The sequence below is a fragment of the Mustela lutreola genome, chromosome 16 (genome assembly GCF_030435805.1).
Source record: "Mustela lutreola isolate mMusLut2 chromosome 16, mMusLut2.pri, whole genome shotgun sequence".
Taxonomy (NCBI): Eukaryota; Metazoa; Chordata; class Mammalia; order Carnivora; family Mustelidae; genus Mustela; species Mustela lutreola.
Genome location: NC_081305.1, coordinates 50,245,273 through 50,263,946, shown reverse-complemented (window position 1 = coordinate 50,263,946; position 18,674 = coordinate 50,245,273). Strand labels below are relative to the sequence as shown.

General features: G+C 51.3%; 1 protein-coding gene and 1 pseudogene across 1 annotated transcript; both read left to right on the top strand.

Annotated features, from left to right (window-relative positions):
- Positions 1-1,390: 1,390 nt before the first annotated feature.
- Positions 1,391-8,752, top strand: LOC131818868 (leukocyte immunoglobulin-like receptor subfamily A member 6). The gene is made up of 11 exons (XM_059153627.1): positions 1,391-1,424; positions 1,580-1,615; positions 1,796-2,080; positions 2,224-2,526; positions 2,899-3,195; positions 3,407-3,709; positions 5,422-5,464; positions 5,544-5,581; positions 5,784-5,836; positions 6,582-6,746; positions 6,821-8,752. The coding sequence occupies exons 1-11, from the start codon at positions 1,391-1,393 to the stop codon at positions 6,965-6,967; spliced, it is 1,704 nt and encodes a 567-aa protein (XP_059009610.1). The 3' UTR covers positions 6,968-8,752.
- A 6,736-nt stretch (positions 8,753-15,488) lies between these two features.
- LOC131818905 (leukocyte immunoglobulin-like receptor subfamily A member 5) lies at positions 15,489-16,970 on the top strand (annotated as a pseudogene).
- Positions 16,971-18,674: the final 1,704 nt, after the last annotated feature.

Here is an 18,674-nt window from a genome sequence, read left to right as displayed (position 1 = left end):
GTTAAGAACTATGGGGTCTCTCAAGGATGTGGAGAACCAACTGCAAGCTGACAGGGTCCTTGCAGTCTCAGGAGTCTAGCCAACGGTTAGCTCTCTCAATCCCTGCAGTTCATTCACTACTTGATTGGGATCACATTGGCTCTCACAGTCATGCTGACACAGACCTTGAGCTCCTCTCTAAATATGCTTTAGCAAAGTCTCTTGCTTGGAAGCAAGGCGGTCACCTGGCACTTGTGGTCCTCCAAACTCAATCTCCCTAATAAACATTCTTGTTATTGAAGTATAAAATAAAGTCTCTTGAGCATTTTGGGGGCTCTACTGGGTCATCAGCCTGTGGAGAACTCCTGATCACAGTTTTCTCTCTTTTGTTTTTCATAATTCCCACCGTTTTCTCTCAGTCTTCCCTGGGACTTATCACAATGATCAATGATCTAACCTGACTGTGGGGTCTGACACATGGACCTTTGGTCTTAACCACACCCTTCTTAATCAGGTCAGGAATCTAACAAAAGTCATCCCATGCACAATCTAGGTCCCACTGACCTCACAACCACTCTGAGGAGTAGAGTGAGGATAGCATGCTACAGACCAGGTCACTGTGCTCACAGTCACTAGGGCAGTGGACACAGGAGTAGTAATGACATGAGAATCAGCTTTGTCTCTCATATCAGAGCACTCACCCAAGTATTGTTTCCTATAGCTTACAGGCAAGACCCCAGGGTGAGGAGGATGTCTCTGTCCCTGGAACAAGGGGGCAACAAAGAGCCAGGAGGGACTCAAAGAGGCATTTTCCCATGAATGGGGTGTGGACCATGTTACAGGAAAACACAGAAGTCCTTGGAGACTGTGACAGAAAGAGAGCCCACACTCCAGGGCCAAGAGACGGTCTGTGTTCCCTTCCCTTTTTGCGTCTATTTCTCCTCTGGTTCATTGCCACCAATATCTCAACTTGAGCCATTCGGAGACATCACACAAGTGTCTGAGCTGACTTGAGCTCCCCAGCACAGCAGGAACCCATGTCTTCTGCAGCAGCTCTGGTTCTGGGGACCTGTCCATGGTGAGGACCAGGGTTGTGGGGATGAAGGAGACCCATGGGGGAGGCTCTGGGAGGGAAGGACCTGCCCTGGTCTCCTCACTTGATTGGGCAACACAGGGAGCCCAAGGGTTCCCCCACTGCACCGTCATGGACACCAGAGCCAGGCTAGGACCCTAGGCAGGGGTTGTTCACCTTCCTATTGTCATATCCTGCATACGTGACAACCCCATGATAGGACACCTACCTCTGAGAACCACACCTTGTATGTCTGCATGTCCTGTGGGCACCGTGGTCTCACCCTCTGGCACAGTCGTCTCACCCTCTGTACAGCCAGAGTGAGGGAGACGAGACACCATGACCTCCACCTTCATGGCCTTGCTCTGTCTTGGTAAGATCTGAGGAGGGAAAGGGAGTCCTTATTTGGGAGGAAGCCACCCCAGAGTCAAGCCCTGGTCTGTCAGAGACCCCAGGCTCAGGAGGCTCATGGGCAGAAGGGGTTCTGCTAGGATTCGGGGCAAACCTCTGACACGGACTGTCTTCCAGGGCTGAGTGAAGACCCCAGGATGCAAGCACAGGCAGGTGAGTCTGTCCACAAAGGCCCCAGTCCCACCTCCTCACTAGGGACAGGGGTCACCCAGCAGGCTGCTGGGCATGTAGAACAGCAGTTCTGGGCTGACCCAGGGGCACTTCTGGGGGTGTGGCGTTGAGCTCTTACTGGGGATGGGGAAGGTCTGTGTCCCAGCCTCTGTTTCCTTCCAGGGACACTCCCCAAACCCACCATCTGGGCTGAGCCCAGCTCTGTGATGCCCTGGGGGACACCTGTGACCATCTGGTGTCAGGGGAGCTTGGAGGCCCAGGAGTACCACCTGCATAAAGAGGGGGACTCATGGAATTGGGAGACACGGAAGCCACTGGAGTCCGGGGACAAGGCCAACTTCTCCATCACATACATGACAGATGTATATGCAGGAAGATACCGGTGTGACTATGAACGCCCCAATGACTGGTCAGAATACAGTGACCCCCTGGAGCTGGTGGTGACAGGTGTGAGCCCACTCAGGGTCCCAGCCCCAGACTCTGCCCTCAGGAAGGGGGTGGGCTCTCAGGTGTCTCCCTCTTACAGACCAGCCTGGGGATACCTTGGGGGTCTGAGCCTGATTGAACACCACCCCATCCTCCTCTCCTAGGATCCCATGGCCAACCCAGCCTCTCAGCCCTGCCCAGCCCTGTTGTGACCTCAGGAGGGAACGTGACCTTCCAGTGTGCCTCACAGATGGGATTCCACACATTTGTCCTGATGAAGGAAGGACAGCGCCAGCCCTCCTGGGCCCTGAACTCCCAGCCAGCCCCCCGTGGGGGTACCCAGGCCCTGTTCCCTGTTGGATCTGTGACCCCTAGCCTCAGGTGGACGGTCAGATGCTATGGCTATTACAGCAACACCCCCCAGGTGTGGTCGGACCCCAGCGACCCCCTGGAGGTGCTGGTCTTAGGTGAGAAAGTCTGACTGTTGCCCCATCTGTGTTTTGAGGCACCTGACAGTTAACAGGGACTCTGCTCCCAGGGCCCAGAGCCCCCATCTGGGGCACAGCCTGTCTCTGCATCTTCTTCCAGAGCTGATGGTCCTTCCCGATTGCTCTTATTACCTGAATTCCTCCGGCCATTGTCCTCCCTCCCCTCCCCCTACAATGTCACTGTCATTTTGCAAAAGGACCCATGCCCCAAAGACAGGGTGGGAGAGGGGACCACGGGGACTCACAGGTCAGTGTCACGGAGGGTATGGACAGTGAGACCCGGGTGTCAGGACGGGAAAAGGGAAGTGTGGGGAAAAACAGCTCCTGCCATCCACTGCTGGTCTCTCCTAGGTGTGTCAGGGAAGCCCACCCTGCTGACCCAGCCTGGCTCTCTAATGATGCCTGGACAGAGCGTGACCCTCCAGTGTCGCTCTGATGTTGGCTATGACAGATTCGCTCTGTCCAAAGAGGGGGCACCTGACCCTCCCCGGCAGCTTGGCAAGCAGCCCCAGGCTGGGTTGTCTGGGGCAGACTTCCCCCTGGGCCCTGTGAAACCCTCCCATGGGGGCCGGTACACGTGCTACGGTGGATACACCCTCTCCTCCGAGTGGTCGGCCCCCAGTGACCCTCTGGACATCCTGCTCACAGGTGAGGGCTCACGGCATTGGTCAGGATCCAGACGCTGCACAGGTCCTGCCAGGGGAGCCCAGGTGGTGGTGGCTGGGATTGGGGTGAGGGGGCCCGGGGGGAGGGAGAGACAGAGTGGGACAGGGGATGGGAAGAGACAGACTCGGAGGACACAGACACTCAGTTCAGAACAAGGGCTGGACAGCCCCTCACCCCCCCTTCCTCTTCCTAGGACAGCTGCCCTACACACCCTCCCTCTCTGTGCAGCCACGACGCATGGTGGCCCCAGGAGAGAATGTGACTCTGCTGTGTCAGTCACAGAGCTCTGTTGACACTTTCCTTCTGACCAAGGAGGGAGTAGCTGATCCCCTGCTGCGTCTTAGATCACAGTACCGAGCTGGGCAGCACCGGGCTGAATTCCCCCTGATGCCTGTGACCTCAGACCACGGGGGGTCCTACAGGTGCTACGGCTCTGCCAGCACCTCCCCCTATCTGTTGTCACAGCCCAGTGACCCCCTGGAGCTCCTGGTCTCAGGTGAGAGTTGCTGACTCTGTCCCCTCTGTGTCCCAACATTGTCTTCAGGGCCCTGTGTCCATGAGGGCTCTGGTCTAGGATGGAAGTGAGGGGCTCCAAGGGAATGTCAGCAGAGGGGTCTACTCCTCACAGTGCAGGAGGGAAACAGGGTCTTCCCACCCTTGCCCAACCCTCGCCCACAGCACCAGAATTGTCCTGGTGGAGGAGGGCCTTTGGGGCCACAGGGCACATGAGGAGGAAGAGTGTGTGCAGCGATAAGGAGTCAGGGGAAGCTCCAGCCTCCCTCCCCGCCCCACACTTCTGTTTTTTCCCCAGGACCCTCTATGGGTCCCGGTCCCACAACCACAGAGCCAGGCTCAGCTGACTGTGAGTCACAGGGGCTGCTGTCCAGTGGCTTTTCTTCTATGCTTTCAGAGATGCCAGGGAGACCTTGGGACTCCAGGGGCTTTTAGGCTGGTGGAGGGGGCCGGGGTGGTCATGGCAGAGGGAGGTGGAGGGGCCCAGTAGGGGAGGAGAAGGCAAGTGCAGTGGGGAGTCCTACAGGCCTTTCATTTCACCCTTGCTGACCCTAGGAGGCTCTGAGGGTGAATGATGGTCTCTGTCAGCCTTAGTGGGTGGGTCCATGGGGAGCGGAGGCTGAGCTGCCCCTTCAGGTCAAGGGCCTCCGGAGGTGCTGGCTGGCACATGCCCCTCCCCTGTGTGGACCTCAGTTTCCCCAAGTGTAAAGGAGAGAGTCGTGGACAGAGTAGATTTCCCATCAGACCATGACTCTGATCCTGGGAGAGGAGGGCTCACGGTGAAGACCCCCGGGTAGTGATCTATGGGTCCTTTTGTAACAATGACAGTGACATTGTAGGGGGAGGGGAGGGATGACAATGGCTGGGGGCATTCAGGTAATACGGGCAATCTGGAAGGACCATCAGCTCCGGAAGAAGATGCAGAGACAGGCTGTGCCCCAGATGGGGGCCAGAACTCCGAGCTGGTGTCTGCACAGGAGACAGCATGAGGAGAACACAGGAAACCCATGGTTGGGTTTTAGTCCCAGCCCTGCCGCCTCCATGCTGGGCGACCTGAGACACATGAATGACCTCTTCTCTTTGTCTCAGTTTTCTGTCTGTGGGGTGGGTGGAGGGGCAGCAATTGTCTGCTGGGTGATCGTTGATGGATACAGAGCTGAGTGCACAGAGCCCAGCAGGTTCCTGGCACACAGCAGGCGCTCAGTTAAATGGCATCACTGGCTCATTCATGGTGTAGCTCCTGCCCAAGGTCCCCACTGGTACCTGTACATCCTCATCGTGGCCGTGGTGGCCTTCATCCTGCTGCTCAGCCTCCTCGTCTGCCTCCAGGTTCGACACAGGCATCAGAGCAAAGGCAGGAAGTTGGGTGAGAAGGGAAGGGCATGATGGGCTGCAGGAGTGGTGGCGGCTCCATGGGCCGAACAAAGATGGGCTCAGGGCAGCGGCCAGAGGGAAACCAGAGTGGTGGGAAAGGCCAGCGTGGGAGGACACTTGTGCAGAATCTCAACCCAGAGAACCTAAAAAGAAACACTGAGGTTGGCCCCCATGTGCCAATTGAAAGTTTTCCCCTCTTTTGTTCTGGAGATATGGAGAACCACCCAGACAGTATGTGTGAAGGGCGCCTTTCCCTGGAATCAAAAGGGGGGGGTCATGCCCTCCCAGCCTAGAGGGACACTGATTCTCAATGTCCTGCAGGGGCTGCAGACCCAGAGCCCAAGGACAGAGGCCTGCATGACAGGTAACTCCTGCCCGCAGTCCCCCAGACTCCCACCCACCTGCCCCTGCTATGCCCCCCTAACACACTGTCTCCTCCCCAGCTCCAGCCCAGCTGCTGCCACCCAGGAGGAGAGCTTCTGTGAGATGAAGGGGGAATGCCCTGGGGGTGGGCTGGGAGGGTCTTGGGGAGGGGTTGAGGACTGAATTCCCACATACCCCTCAGCCCTCTGCTGAAGCCCCGGGATGGCAGATGTCCTAACTAGGAGGAGGGCAGAGTCTGTAGCCCTGAGAGGAGGGCTCAGGGAACTTGCCAAGGGACACACCCCGTTCTGTCCCAACAGATGCTGCCATGCAAGACACTCAGCCTGAGGAGGGGGTGGAGCTGAACCATCAGGTGAGACTCCCAACCCTCGTGCAGACCCCAGGGCCCTTGTGGTACCAAACAGAATCCAGTGGACGCTTCTGTGTCCTCACACCACCCAATCTCAGTAGTGTCCTTCAGAGGCCCTCACACTCCTTGGGCACCCAGGATCAGCCCACTGTGATCTCGTGGGTCCTCCTCTGTGCTCCTCTTATCTGGCTCCCCAACCACTGCCTGACTTCTGGTTGTTGGGGTGCATGCCCACGTCTCAAGAGGGTGCATGAAGAAATTCTTCCACTGGTCACTAAGCCCCTTCATTCATTCAGCCAGCAAAAGACACAGGGAGTCCAGCATTTGCCAGGCCCCACCTAGTGCTGCTGGCATAGCTGTGACCTATCTGACCACCTTCCATGAGTTTGTAGGTGGTGGACAATATGCACGGAAATGGGCAGCATCCTCGAGAGCAACGTGTGGCCAAGGAAAATAAAGCAGGGTACAGAGTAGCAGGTACAAAGGTCCTGAGGCAGAAGCATGCTTTATCAGGAGCATGGCCCATGCAGCTGCAACCAAATGAGCAAGAAACTCTGTCCGGAATAGAATCAGAGCCAGAGTTGAATCACACGCCCCAAGGCTCAGGAAGCCCCTGGAGAGTTCACCAGGAACATGACCTAATGGGCAGCAAAGTTTGAAGCATCGCTCTGGCAACCATGGGGAAAATTGTCTGAGGTTGTCGAGGGGAATCAAGGAGACAACCCTCCCCCTCACTGTCTGTCCACAGCAGAACACACAAAATGAAGACCCCCAAGGACTGACGTACATCCAGGTGAGCCTGTCAAGATCAAGATTCAGGTGGGGACTGGCCACTTCTCCTTTCCCTGTGTCAGAGGGATTACTGGACTCGGAGGACAGACAAGCAGAGGAAAACAGGCAGACGGACTGTCAGGTGGGTCCCTTCTTCTTCAAGCATTCAGGGTCCCCCTCCTCAATCACAAACCTCCCCTCTCTTCCCCACTGCAGGTTGCTGCATATGACACCCCCCAGGATGTAACCTACACCCAGCTTCATCCCTTGACTCTCAGACAGGAGACAAGGGCATCCCCTCCATCCCAATTAGGGGAGCCCCCAGCAGAGCCCAGTGTATATGCTGCTCTGGCCATGCACTAGCCCAGGAGGGGTCCTGACACCACACTCCATGGAGGGCGACCACAGGGACCCTGAAAGGCACAGGAGTTGCCCACAGTGAGTGTCACCTAATGATGACCCCAGCCAGCCTGGACTCTTCACTTGGACCAGCAAGAACTCCTGGGACCCTCTGGGAGTCACTGATTCTGCCATCAAAGATAGTAATACCCCTACACTTTGGAAATAAAAGCAACAGACTTCCCAATTACCCATGAATGAAATGAGAAAATCCAAATGGAAATGAGAGAAAGTTTACACTGAAGGACAGTGTAAATGTTACACATCAAATCTATGAAATGGGAAAATAAGAACCAAGAACTAATCTATTAGAACAGAAAAAGACTCAAATAATTAATGACAGAACCTATTCTATTGAGAATTTGGGAAAAGAATAGCAAGTTATTCCAAACAAAGGTAGAAGGCAGAAAATAATAAAGACAAGACATAGCTAGTAATGAGGACAAATTTAAAAATAGAGAAAAATCAATGAAGCTGAAAGTGTTCCTTTTTGTAAGCAATGGTCACATTTATAAATCTTAGCCACAAAACCAAGGAAAGAGAGAGAGAGGGAGGAGGTACACATCATTATTAGGATGGCATCCCATCCTACAGACTTTAAATTTAGAATGCAACATTATTAACTCCTTTATGCTGATATTTGAGACATGTAAATGAAATGGGTAAAATTCTCAAAATAGAAGCTACTAAATTGATGGAGAAGTAGAAATTATGTATCACCTTATGAATACATTGAATGCATTGACTGTGATTAAACTGTCCCCCATCTGAAGTGTGTGGAGACTGAGAGAATTGGAGTCAGAGTGGTGGCTGGCGGGGCTGGACTGTGGAGATGGGGAGGTGTTGGTCAGGATTATAGACAGAAGAAGAACAAGGTCTCTACAGTTGTAAGACCACAAGATCTGGGGATCTCATATACAGCATGATGACCGCAGCTCATAACACTGTATCCTATTCTTGAATGTTGCAAAGAGAGTAGATCTAAATGTTCTCGTCACATACAAGAAAGGCAGCTGTGGTATGGCATGGAAGTGTGAGCTAACTGCATGGGGAGAATCATTTTGTTATATTTGTGTCTGTTGAGTAAGCTTCATTGGCAATTGCTCCAAACACTTACCCCTTGAGGAAACACACACATGGTTACACACATGCATATACACACACCAAAATTACACAAACCTTTCCTGAGAATAAAAAGGGAGGAAGCAATATTGGATCAGGCCAGGGAACCGTGAACACCAAAAAAACTGGCAAGGTAATTACAGAATGAAAAAGGGGCCGAAATTTCTCTCACGTAAACCTAGATGTCCATGTCTAAACAAAACGTTCACAAATAAGATCCAGCAATAGGACTCTACACCATGACCACACTGGATTTTGGGGGGAGGGAAGGAACAGAGTAGTTTAACTCAATCAATATAATCTGATACATTAACAGAATATGTAAAAATGACCATCTCACAAACCAGAGGGAGGGGTATGGGGAGATGGTTGAAAAGGTGAAGGAGATTAAGTCGTACCAACTTCCAGTTACATAATAAATGAGCGCCAGGGGTGAAAATTACACTTTAGGGAATATAATCAGTAACATTGTAATCATTTTTTGTGTGACACATGGTAATTGGATTTCTTAGAGTGAGCACTGCCTAATGTATATAAATGCTAATTCACTATGATGGACCCTTGAAACTAATATCACATGTTAACTATAAATCAAAATTCAAAAATGATGTATTATAAGCTGGCTAATTGAACATAATAATAAAAATTTAAAATTAATAAATAATCTCAACAGTTGCAGACAAAGCTTTTGATAAAACACACCAACAATTCATAATGCATACAAAAGCTCATCAGAAATAAAATGGAGTTTCCAACAATTCATGAAGCCATGGTTAGCAATCAGCACCTGGCCTTCATCTTCAAAGGTGAGAACTTGAAGTCCTTCTCTCTGTGATGGGGATGATCCAAGTATGTTTCTTAAGACCATTTGTATTCAGCACAGCATTCAGTTCATATAATTGGAGGTACCAACCAATCCTTAAACCAGTTAGCATGGCAAAAATTAACAAGACAGGGAACAACAAATGTTGGCGAAGATGTAGAGAAAGGGGAACCCTCCTACACTGTTGGTGGGAAGGCAAATTGGTATAGCCAGTTTAGGAAACAGTGTGGAGGTTCCTCAAAAAATTAAAAATAGAGCTACCCTATGACCCAGAAATTGCACTACTGGGTATTTACCCCAAAGTTACAGATGTAGTGAAAAGAAGGGCCACCTGTACTCCAATGTTCATTGCTGTAAGGACCTATTTAGCCAGAGCGACTCCATCTCGGTTAAATGGCCATTTTGTTGTTTGTGCAGTAAACTTAAATTGATCCTCCCCCAGAGAAACTTACTTAAGAGCAAGTCCAGGAAACCAATAAAATGTAGTCATCTAGTTCCTGATAACACAGCCCAGAATACAAGGACGAGTCAGGCCAGATGGAGACATCTAATCAGTAGGAAGTACTGTTTGTAACACTGAGAAGGTCTTGTCCAAACCAAAATGACTCCATCTTGGGAAGGATGACCATCTTATTATTCACACTGAATATGTTAACTGACTAAGCCTTCCCCCAAAGTACTCTTTGTAACAGTTCCTGGTATGGGGTAATCTTAAATAACACGTCACTAGACCAGATGGAACTGGCCAATCAGCAAGAGACACACAAATCCGGTGGGTTGAGATACCAAGATATGGGTTGCAGTTTCACCCAATAAAAGGTAGACTGTAAGATTGGGAGGGGTTGCTCTCTTTAGAGGTGGCCCTGACCAGTCGATTCTTGAGCCTGTAGACTGGGGGTGGTCACTCTCTTCAAGATGGCCCTCCTCGGTCAGTCTGACTTCTAATGCTGGCATAAAATAGAGCTTTGCATAATTTTTACTTTGTCTCAGTTTTGTTCCTTTGATAACGGACCCTAACAATAGCAGCAATGGCCACGCCGCTAAACTGTGGAAAGAGCCAAGATGACCTTCAATAGATGAATTCTTGCCTTTTTAATTGGTGTAAGGTGGTATCTCAATGTGGTTTTGATTTGAATTAATAAAATCTTGGGAAAAAAACTAATGATGACTCAAGGAGATTATGCTGAGTGAAATAAGTCTAGCAGAGTGAGTCAATTATCATATGGCTTTGCTTACTTGTGGAGCAAAAGGAATGACATGGAGGACATGGGGAGATGGAGAGGAGAAGAGTGTTGGGGGAAATTGGAGGGGGAGATGAACCATGAGAGACTGTGGACTCTGAGAAACAAATAGGGTTTTGGAGGGGAGGGGGTTGGGATGGATGGTTGAGCCTGGTGGTGGGTGTTCAGAGGGCAGCGATCCCATGGAGCACTGGGTGTGGTGCATAAACAATGAATCTTGGAACACTGAAAAGAATACAGACATTAAAAGCAAAATTCAGACATAGGATCTATACTGACTGAGACAAATGAGAACATATGCCTTTAATGATTTACATTGATTAGCTTTCTAAATTCAACAACAACAGTATTTGGGCACTTCTGTTGAATGGTAGATGCTGAGAATACATGAAATGTAATAAAACCACTTTTCCTCATCTAAAAAAAAAACCAATGATGTATTTATGCTGCTTAATTGAATTTAAATTTAAAAAACAAACCTGGTCTCTTCTAGACATGTGGATGGCTTTTACTTTTTTTTTTTTCATTTATTTATTTTCAGCATAACAGTATCATTATTTTTTCACCACACCCAGTGCTCCATGCAATCCGTGCCCTCTATAATACCCACCACCTGGTACCCCGACCTCCCACCCCACCCCCTGCCACTTTAAACCCCTCAGATTGTTTTTCAGAGTCCATAGTCTCTCATGATTCACCTCCCCTTCCAATTTACCCCAACCCCCTTCTGTCTAACTCCCCATGTCCTCCATGCTTTTTGTTATTGTAGCAACATGGACGGGACTGGAAGAGATTATACTGAGTGAAATAAGTCAAGCAGAGAGAGTCAATTATCATATGGCTCTTACTTTTTTATTCGATCTGATACCCTGTGTCCTTTGATTGAAGCATTAAGCCCATTTAATTCAGAGTCACTATTAAAGAAGATGTGGTCCATATATACCATGGAATATCACTCAGCCTGTATCACCTGTAACGTCCTGTTTCTGTAGATTGTTTCTTAGTGGTCCGTGTTACGTTTGGGCTCTCTCTTTGCTTCACAAAATCCCCCTTAATATTTCCTGCAGGGCTGGCTTGGTGGTCACATGTCCTCTCAGTTTCTATCTGTCCTGAAAGCTCTTCACCTCTCCATCAGTTCTGCACAACAGCCTTGCTGGGTGAAGGATTCTTGGCCGCATGTTCCTCTCATTTAGTAATTGAATGTGTCCCGGCTGCCCTTTCTGGATTGTCAGGTCTCTGTGGACAGGTCTGATGTTGGGGTGATGTTTCTACATCCACAGGTTAGGAGCTTCTTGTCCCAACCTGCTTTCAGGATTTTCTCTTTATCTCTGAAATTTGCAAGCTTCAGTATTACATGTTGGGGTGTTGATCTATTTTTATATTGATTTGGGGAGGGGTCATCTCTACCTCTGGGACATGAATGCTTGTTTCCTTTCCCAGGTTAGGAAAGTTCTCAGCTCTGGTTGCTCAAATACACCTTCTGCCCCCACCCCCAGTTTCCCAATAATTCTGATGTCGGTGTATTTCGTAACATCCCTGATTTCTCAAGGCCTCTCCTCACGAGCTGTTAATTGTTTGCCTCTCTTTCCCTCAGCTTCCTTCCTTCGCACCACCCTGTCTTCGACATCACTCACTCTTTCTTCTGCCTCCTTTACCCTCACTGTTAGAGCATCCAATTTAGACAGCATCTGCTAGAGCATTTTTAATTTGGCCTGATTATATCTCATTTCTGCACTAAGGCATTCTCTAGTCTTTTTTCAAGCCCAGATATTAACTTGATCACCGTTATCCAGAGCTCCATCTCTGACATCTTACTGGTATCCATATGGATTACATCTGTGGCGGAGAACATTACCTCTGGTTTTTTGTTTTGTTGTGAATTCTCACTTTGAGTCATTTTGCCCAGACAAGAATGGATGAGTGAGTGAGCAGAATAAAAAATACCCAATATATGGGGTGCCTGCATGGCTCAGTGGGTTAAGCCTCTGCCTTCAGCTCAGGTCATGATCCCAGGGTTCTGGGATCGAGCTCTCTGCTCACTGGGGAACCTGCTTCCCCCTCTCTCTCTGCCTGCCTCTCTGCCTGCTTGTGATCTCTCTCTGTCACAGAAATAAGTAAAATCTCTAAAAAATATCAAATATGACCGAAGCTGAATACAGACTAGACAAATCCGAAGAGGTCAGAAATGAAAACAGAAAAGGAAATAAAAGGGGTGGGGGTGATCTGCTTGTTCCTGAGTGAATTTTGCTTTGTGTTTGAGATTTGATACTAATTTGAGATTAAGACACTTGATCTCAAAATTGCAAAGAAAGCAAAATTTACATATATACACAAATAAAATTGAAGAGTGAAAGGAGGCCAGAAATGACCAATATATGTATAAAATGTAGATGTAAGGAATGAAAGTTTAAGCATGACTTAAATACAGAGTCAATTATCATATGGTTTCACTTATTTGTGGAGCATAACAAATAGCATGGAGGACAAGGGGAGATGGAGAGGAGAAGGGAGTTGAGGGAAATTGGAAGGGGAGATGAACCCTGAGAGACTATGGACTCTGAAAAACAATCTGAGGGTTTTGAAGGGGCGGGGGGTGGGAGGTTGAGGGAACCAGATGGTGGGTATTGGAGAGGGCACGGATTGCATGGAGCACTGTGTGTGGTGCAAAAACAATGAATACTGTTATGCTGAAAAGAAATAAAAACTTAAAAAAATACATGAATACTGTTATGCTGAAAATAAAAATTAAAAAAAAATACATGTTGGGGGAAATTGGAAGGGGAGGTGAACCATGAGAGACTAGGACTCTGAAAAACAATCTGAGGGGTTTTAAGTGTTGGGGGGTAAGAGGTTGGGGGAACCAGGTGGTGGGTATTAGAGAGGGCACGGATTGCATGGAGCACTGGGTGTGGTGCAAAAATAATGAATACTGTTATGCTGAAAAGAAATAAAAAATAAATTTAAAAAATTTCAAAACAAATACATGTTGATAAAATGGGAAAATAATTAAAAAGAGAAACAAGAAAAAAGAGAAAGATACAGATGTAGTGAAAAGAAGGGCTTCTCCTGGAGGAAGACAGAGGGTGGCCCTGTACTGTCCTTTACTGTGCTGTCACCCTGAGACCTGTTGCCCAGTCGGGAGAGGACCCATTTTGCCCATCTGGAGGATGGTGGAAGGTCCCCATGTTCCAGTCCTCTGCAGGGTGCCCAGGCTGACAGCAGTCCCCCAGTTGGCACAGCTCGGGGTTTGTGGTGAATCAAGCTGAGAGTTCCCCCCGGGCTCACTGACCACAACCAGTTTCCCAGCTCTGCTGCTTGGGATCTCTACCGTCTCAGGCACTATGTTATTTTGAGGGTCCTGGGATCCAGGGACCACACGACCCACCTAGAAGTCTGCCTGTTTCATACCAAAAGCCCCTTTCAGGCAGCCATATATCTCACTGGAGGAGATTTCTAAGGGTTCATATTTTGCCCTCGGGGCTATAACACTCCTTGGTGAAGGACACATGGAGGCTCCCTCCCCCCTCCATTTGTCTTTGTTATCTCCCTCAGATTCACGTCTCTGGACATCCCACCTTGAAAAAAGCGCTCACTTCTCCACTTGTAGAGTTCCAGGTATGTTTTTTTCTTACATCTCAGGTTGAATTCAAGGTGTGTAGAATGGCTTGATAGTTACGTAGCTAAATTCAAGGGACTGGATGAGACGGGGCCCCCCACTCTCCCACCATCTTGTCTCTTCCCTTCAATATTTCATATTCTTAGTGCAAAATGTGTTTCCCATATTCCTGCTGTTCCACGACCTGGACGATGACGGACCACTCTGCACACAGTCTTCCATAGCACTCCTTACATATCGGGGTCACTCTCTGATGTCATTCCTGTTGGACACTCACCTCCCACACCCCTGAGTTCCAGACACAATTGTTTCCAGAGCTGCCCTGATTTCAGGACTGTAAGGGGTGGGTGGTCTCTGTCGCCCTCCCTGTGCATCCACTCTCCGAACTTAACATCTGAGCAGGAATGTGCCCATCAGGGATGACTCCCATGGGAACCGCATACCAACCCATGGGCAGACGCCAGTGGAGGGTGGGTCCATGGGACAGAACCATTCCACATACACACAGAGGGGATGTGGCTCAGGGCTGATCTCTGGGCTGGGGCAGAGGGCAGAGACATGCCAGCGCCCACCCCACACATGGTGGAGGGTCACGCTGATTCCACAGTCACCCAGAAACTCGATACCCTTCCTGCCTGTGAGAATGTGGCAACTCTTTTGGCCAAACAGAGGCAGAAATCATATTTTACCACCCTCAGCTGGACCCCAGCCTCTACTGATCACTCAGCTTTCATCACTGTTCTGCTGTGGTCCCTCTCAATTCCAGAAACTCTTGTTTCTTATTTCCTGCAAAACGTAATGTAAACCATTTCAGAAACATCACCAATAGCATTTGTCGTCTGTAGGGATGCACAGGATCTCTCGGGGACACGGATCTCTGGTCCACCCTGATTGTGGGGTCTGAACCATGGACCTCTTGTGTCTCAGCCACACCCCTCTTAATCAGGTCAAGAAATACCAATGATTGATTGCAACCACCAAGTGGGGTTCACAAGGTCACTAGGGCAGTGGACACGGCAGTAGTATTCACACCAGAATCAGCTTTGTTCCCCAAATCACAGCACTCAGCCATGAATTGCCCCCTACAGCTCTCAGAAAGGACCACCGTGTGGGGAGGACATCTCTGCCCCTGGATCAAGGGACAGAGGAGCCAGCAGGGGACTCAGAGGTGTGCTCCCAGGAAATGGAAGTGGACAGACTCAGAGGAAAATAGAGAAGTCCACAAGGCTGTGCAGATGGAAAGCCCATGCTCCAGGGCCAGGAGAGGGGCTGTGTTTCCTTCCCTATTTGCCCCTATTTCTCTTCTGGCCTCATTGCCACCATGATTTCATCCTGAGCCGAGCAGATTTGTCACAGGTGTGTCAGTCTTCACATGACCTCTAAAGGGCAGCAGGAACCCACATCTTTGCATCATTCCCGGGGTCTGGGGACCCTCTCCATGGTGGGGACCCCGGATGTGCTGAGGAAGAAGGCGACCCATGGGGCAGACTCTGGGAGGGAAGGGCCGGCCCTGTTCTCCTCACCTGGATGGGGCACCTCAGGAAGCCACGGGGTCCACCTGCTGCACTGTCATGGACACCAGAGCCAGGCTGGGCCTGGGGAGGGGTTGTTTCCCTTCCTGCTGACGTGGACTGGGACTGCTGACGTGACAACCCTGTGACAGGCAGGACAGGCCTCCATGTGGCCACAACCTGTGGTTTTGTCTGTCCCATGGTCACAGTGGGACCTCCGTCTGCACAGCCAGAACCAGGGAGAGGAGACGCCATGACCCCCACCCTCACTGCCCTGCTCTGTCTTGGTGAGATCTGAGGAGGGGAGGGGACACTCTAGTCTGGGAGAGACCAGCCCCACATCCAGGCCTGGTCTGTCAGAGACCCCAGGCTCAGGAGGCTCATGTGGAGGAGGGGTTCAGCAAGGATTCAGGGCAAACCTCTCACAGAGACTCTCTTCCAGGGATGAGTGTGGGCCCTAGGACCAGAGCGCAGACAGGTGAGTCTGTCCTAAGGGGTCCTAGTCCCACCTCCTCATTGGGGACAGGGGTCACCCACCAGACATGGGGGAGGGAGAAGAGAAGTTCTGGACTGACCAAGGGGGACGTCTGGGGGTTTGGAGCTGAACTGGGACCTGGGGGTGGGGAAGGTCTGTGTCCCAGCCTCTGTTTCCTTCCAGGGACCCTCTCCAAACCCACCATCTGGGCTGAGCCAGGCTCTGTGATGCCCTGGGGGACATCTGTGACCATCTGGTGTCGGGGATGGGGCTGGAGGCCCAGGAGTACCGCCTGCATAAAAAGGGAGAGTCAAGGGTCTGGGACAGACAGAAGCCACTGGAGTCCAGGGACAAGGCCCAGTTCTCCATCACACACATGACAGATGTACATGCAGGAAGATATCACTGTAACTATTTCAGTCCCACTGGCTGTTCAGAGCCCAGTGACCCCCTTGAGCTGGTGGTGGTGGCAGGTGCGAGCCCACTCAGGGTCCCAGCCCCAGACTCTGCCCTCAGGAAGGGGGTGGTCTCTCAGGGGTCTCCCTCTCACAGCCCAGCCTGGGGATAACGTGGGGGGTCTGAGCCCCATTTCACATGTCGCCCTCCTCCTCTCCTAGGATCCCAGGGCAAACCCACCCTCTCAGCCCTGCCCATCCCTGTCATGACCCCAGGAGGGAACGTGACCCTCCAGTGTGCCTCACGGATAGGATTCCACAGGTCCATCCTGATGAAGGATGGAGAAGGTCAGCCGTCCTGGACCCTGAACTCCCAGGCAGCCACCCGTGGGGTGACCCAGGCCCTGTTCCCTGTGGGCCCCGTGACTCCCAGCCTCAGGTGGACGTTCAGATGCTACGACTATTACAGCAACATCCCCCAGGTGTGGTCGGACCCCAGTGAGCCCTGGAGCTGCTGGTCTCAGGTGAGAATGTTTGACTGGTGCCCCATCCATGTTTTGAGGCACCAGACAGGTAATGGGAACTCTGCTTCCAGGGGAGCCCCAATGAGAGGTTGGGTGAAGGGACCACGGGGACTCACAGGTCAGAGTCACCAGGAGTGACAGTGAGACCCAGGGGTCAATCAGGAGAAGGGGAAGTTTGGGGAGAGGCAACCCCTGCCATCCACAGCTGGTCTCTCCCAGGTGTGTCGGGGAAGCCCTCCCTCCTGACCCAGCATGGCTCTCTCGTGACCTCTGGACAGAGACTGACCCTCCAGTGTCGCTCTGATGTTGGCTACGACAGATTCACTCTGTCCAAAGAGGGGGCACCTGACCCTCCCCAGCAGCTTGGCGGGCAGCCCCAGGCTGGGCTCTCTGGGTCAGACTTCCCTCTGGGCCCTGTGAGACCCTCCCACATGGGCTGGTACACGTGCTACGGTGGACACATACTCTCCTCCGAGTGGTCGGCCCCCAGTGAACCCCTGGACATCCTGCTCACAGGTGAGGGCTCACGGCATCCGTCAGGACTGCAGATTCTGCACCAGTCCTGCCAGGGGCACCATAGGTGGTGGTGGCCGGGACCAGGTGTGTGGAGTCCCCAGGGAGAGAGACACAGAGAGAGAAGGGGGATAGGAAGGGACAGACTCAGAGGACACAGACTCAGTTCAGAACAAGGGCTGGACAGCCCCTCACATGCCCTTCCTCTCTCTAGGACAGCTGCCCTACACATCCTCCCTGTCGGTGCAGCCGCAACCCAAGGTGGCCCCAGCAGAGAATGTGACTCTGCTGTGTCAGTCACAGAGCTCTTTGGACACTTTCCTTCTATCCAAGGAGGGGGCAGCCCATCCCCTGCTGCGTCTTAGATCACAGTACCGAGCTGGGCAGTACCAGGCTGAATTCCCAATGAGTCCTGTGACCTCAGCCCATGGGGGGTCCTACAGGTGCTACGGCTCCACCAGCACCTCTTCCTACCAGTTGTCACAGCCCAGTGACCCTCTGGAGCTGCTGGTTTCAGGTAAGGGGCCCTGACCTTGTCCTATCTGAACTCTGTCAACTCAGGACACACATCTCAGGAAAGCCTGACACAGTAACACATGTGGAGGTCATGGGGGCTCCACAGAGGAGGGTCCTGCTCTGGAGAGGTTGGGAAGATCCACAGTGTGCACACGGGGCCCCCATCCCGCCGTCTCAGCAGAGTAAGGAGTAGGGGCCGTGTGTGGGGTGAGCGAGGACAATGGTGAGTGGACAGCGCATCCCACTCACCTCCTGTCCCTCCGTAGCAGAATCTGATGGTACTGTCAGCCGCACAGGACACTCTCCTGGACAGAAGCCTTCCCACCTGCGGGCACTGCTCTGCTGACCCCGCATGCTCACCTGGGGGCCTACATGCCCCTTGGTGCACACCTGAGACCCAGGAGTGTCGATCCCGGATCACGGGAGTCCCCAGGGAGGCTGCACCCTGTGTCCATGTGCACTGGTATCCTCTCTCCTTTTTGTGTGGTCGCTGGTTCAGTGTCCCTGTGTCTGCTTCTCACACATTCTAGAGAAGCACATGCAGATGATGACAAAGGGTACTCAGGTGACAGGGACGCCAGACTCAGAAACTGTCCTCCTTCTCCTGTGTGCATTGGGGTTAGATGGATTCACAGGGTCCCTGTGGGGCACAAGCTCTGGGCACTCCCCGGTCTTAGCATGCTTTCAATGAGTCTCATTTATCTTTTTTGTTTGTTTATTGGTTGGTAGGTTGGTTGGTTGGTTGGTTTATTTACTTATGTAGCTCTTTTTCCCATCTCCATCCACACTGCATCCAGGCAATAACGCCGTTCCTATGACCCAGTGCCTGACCATCACCTTTCCTGGATACATATTTATATGCCTGTTGTAGATGTGCGCACACAGATCTCTCTCTCTCTCTCTCTCTCTCTCTCTCTCTCTCTTTCTTTCTCTCT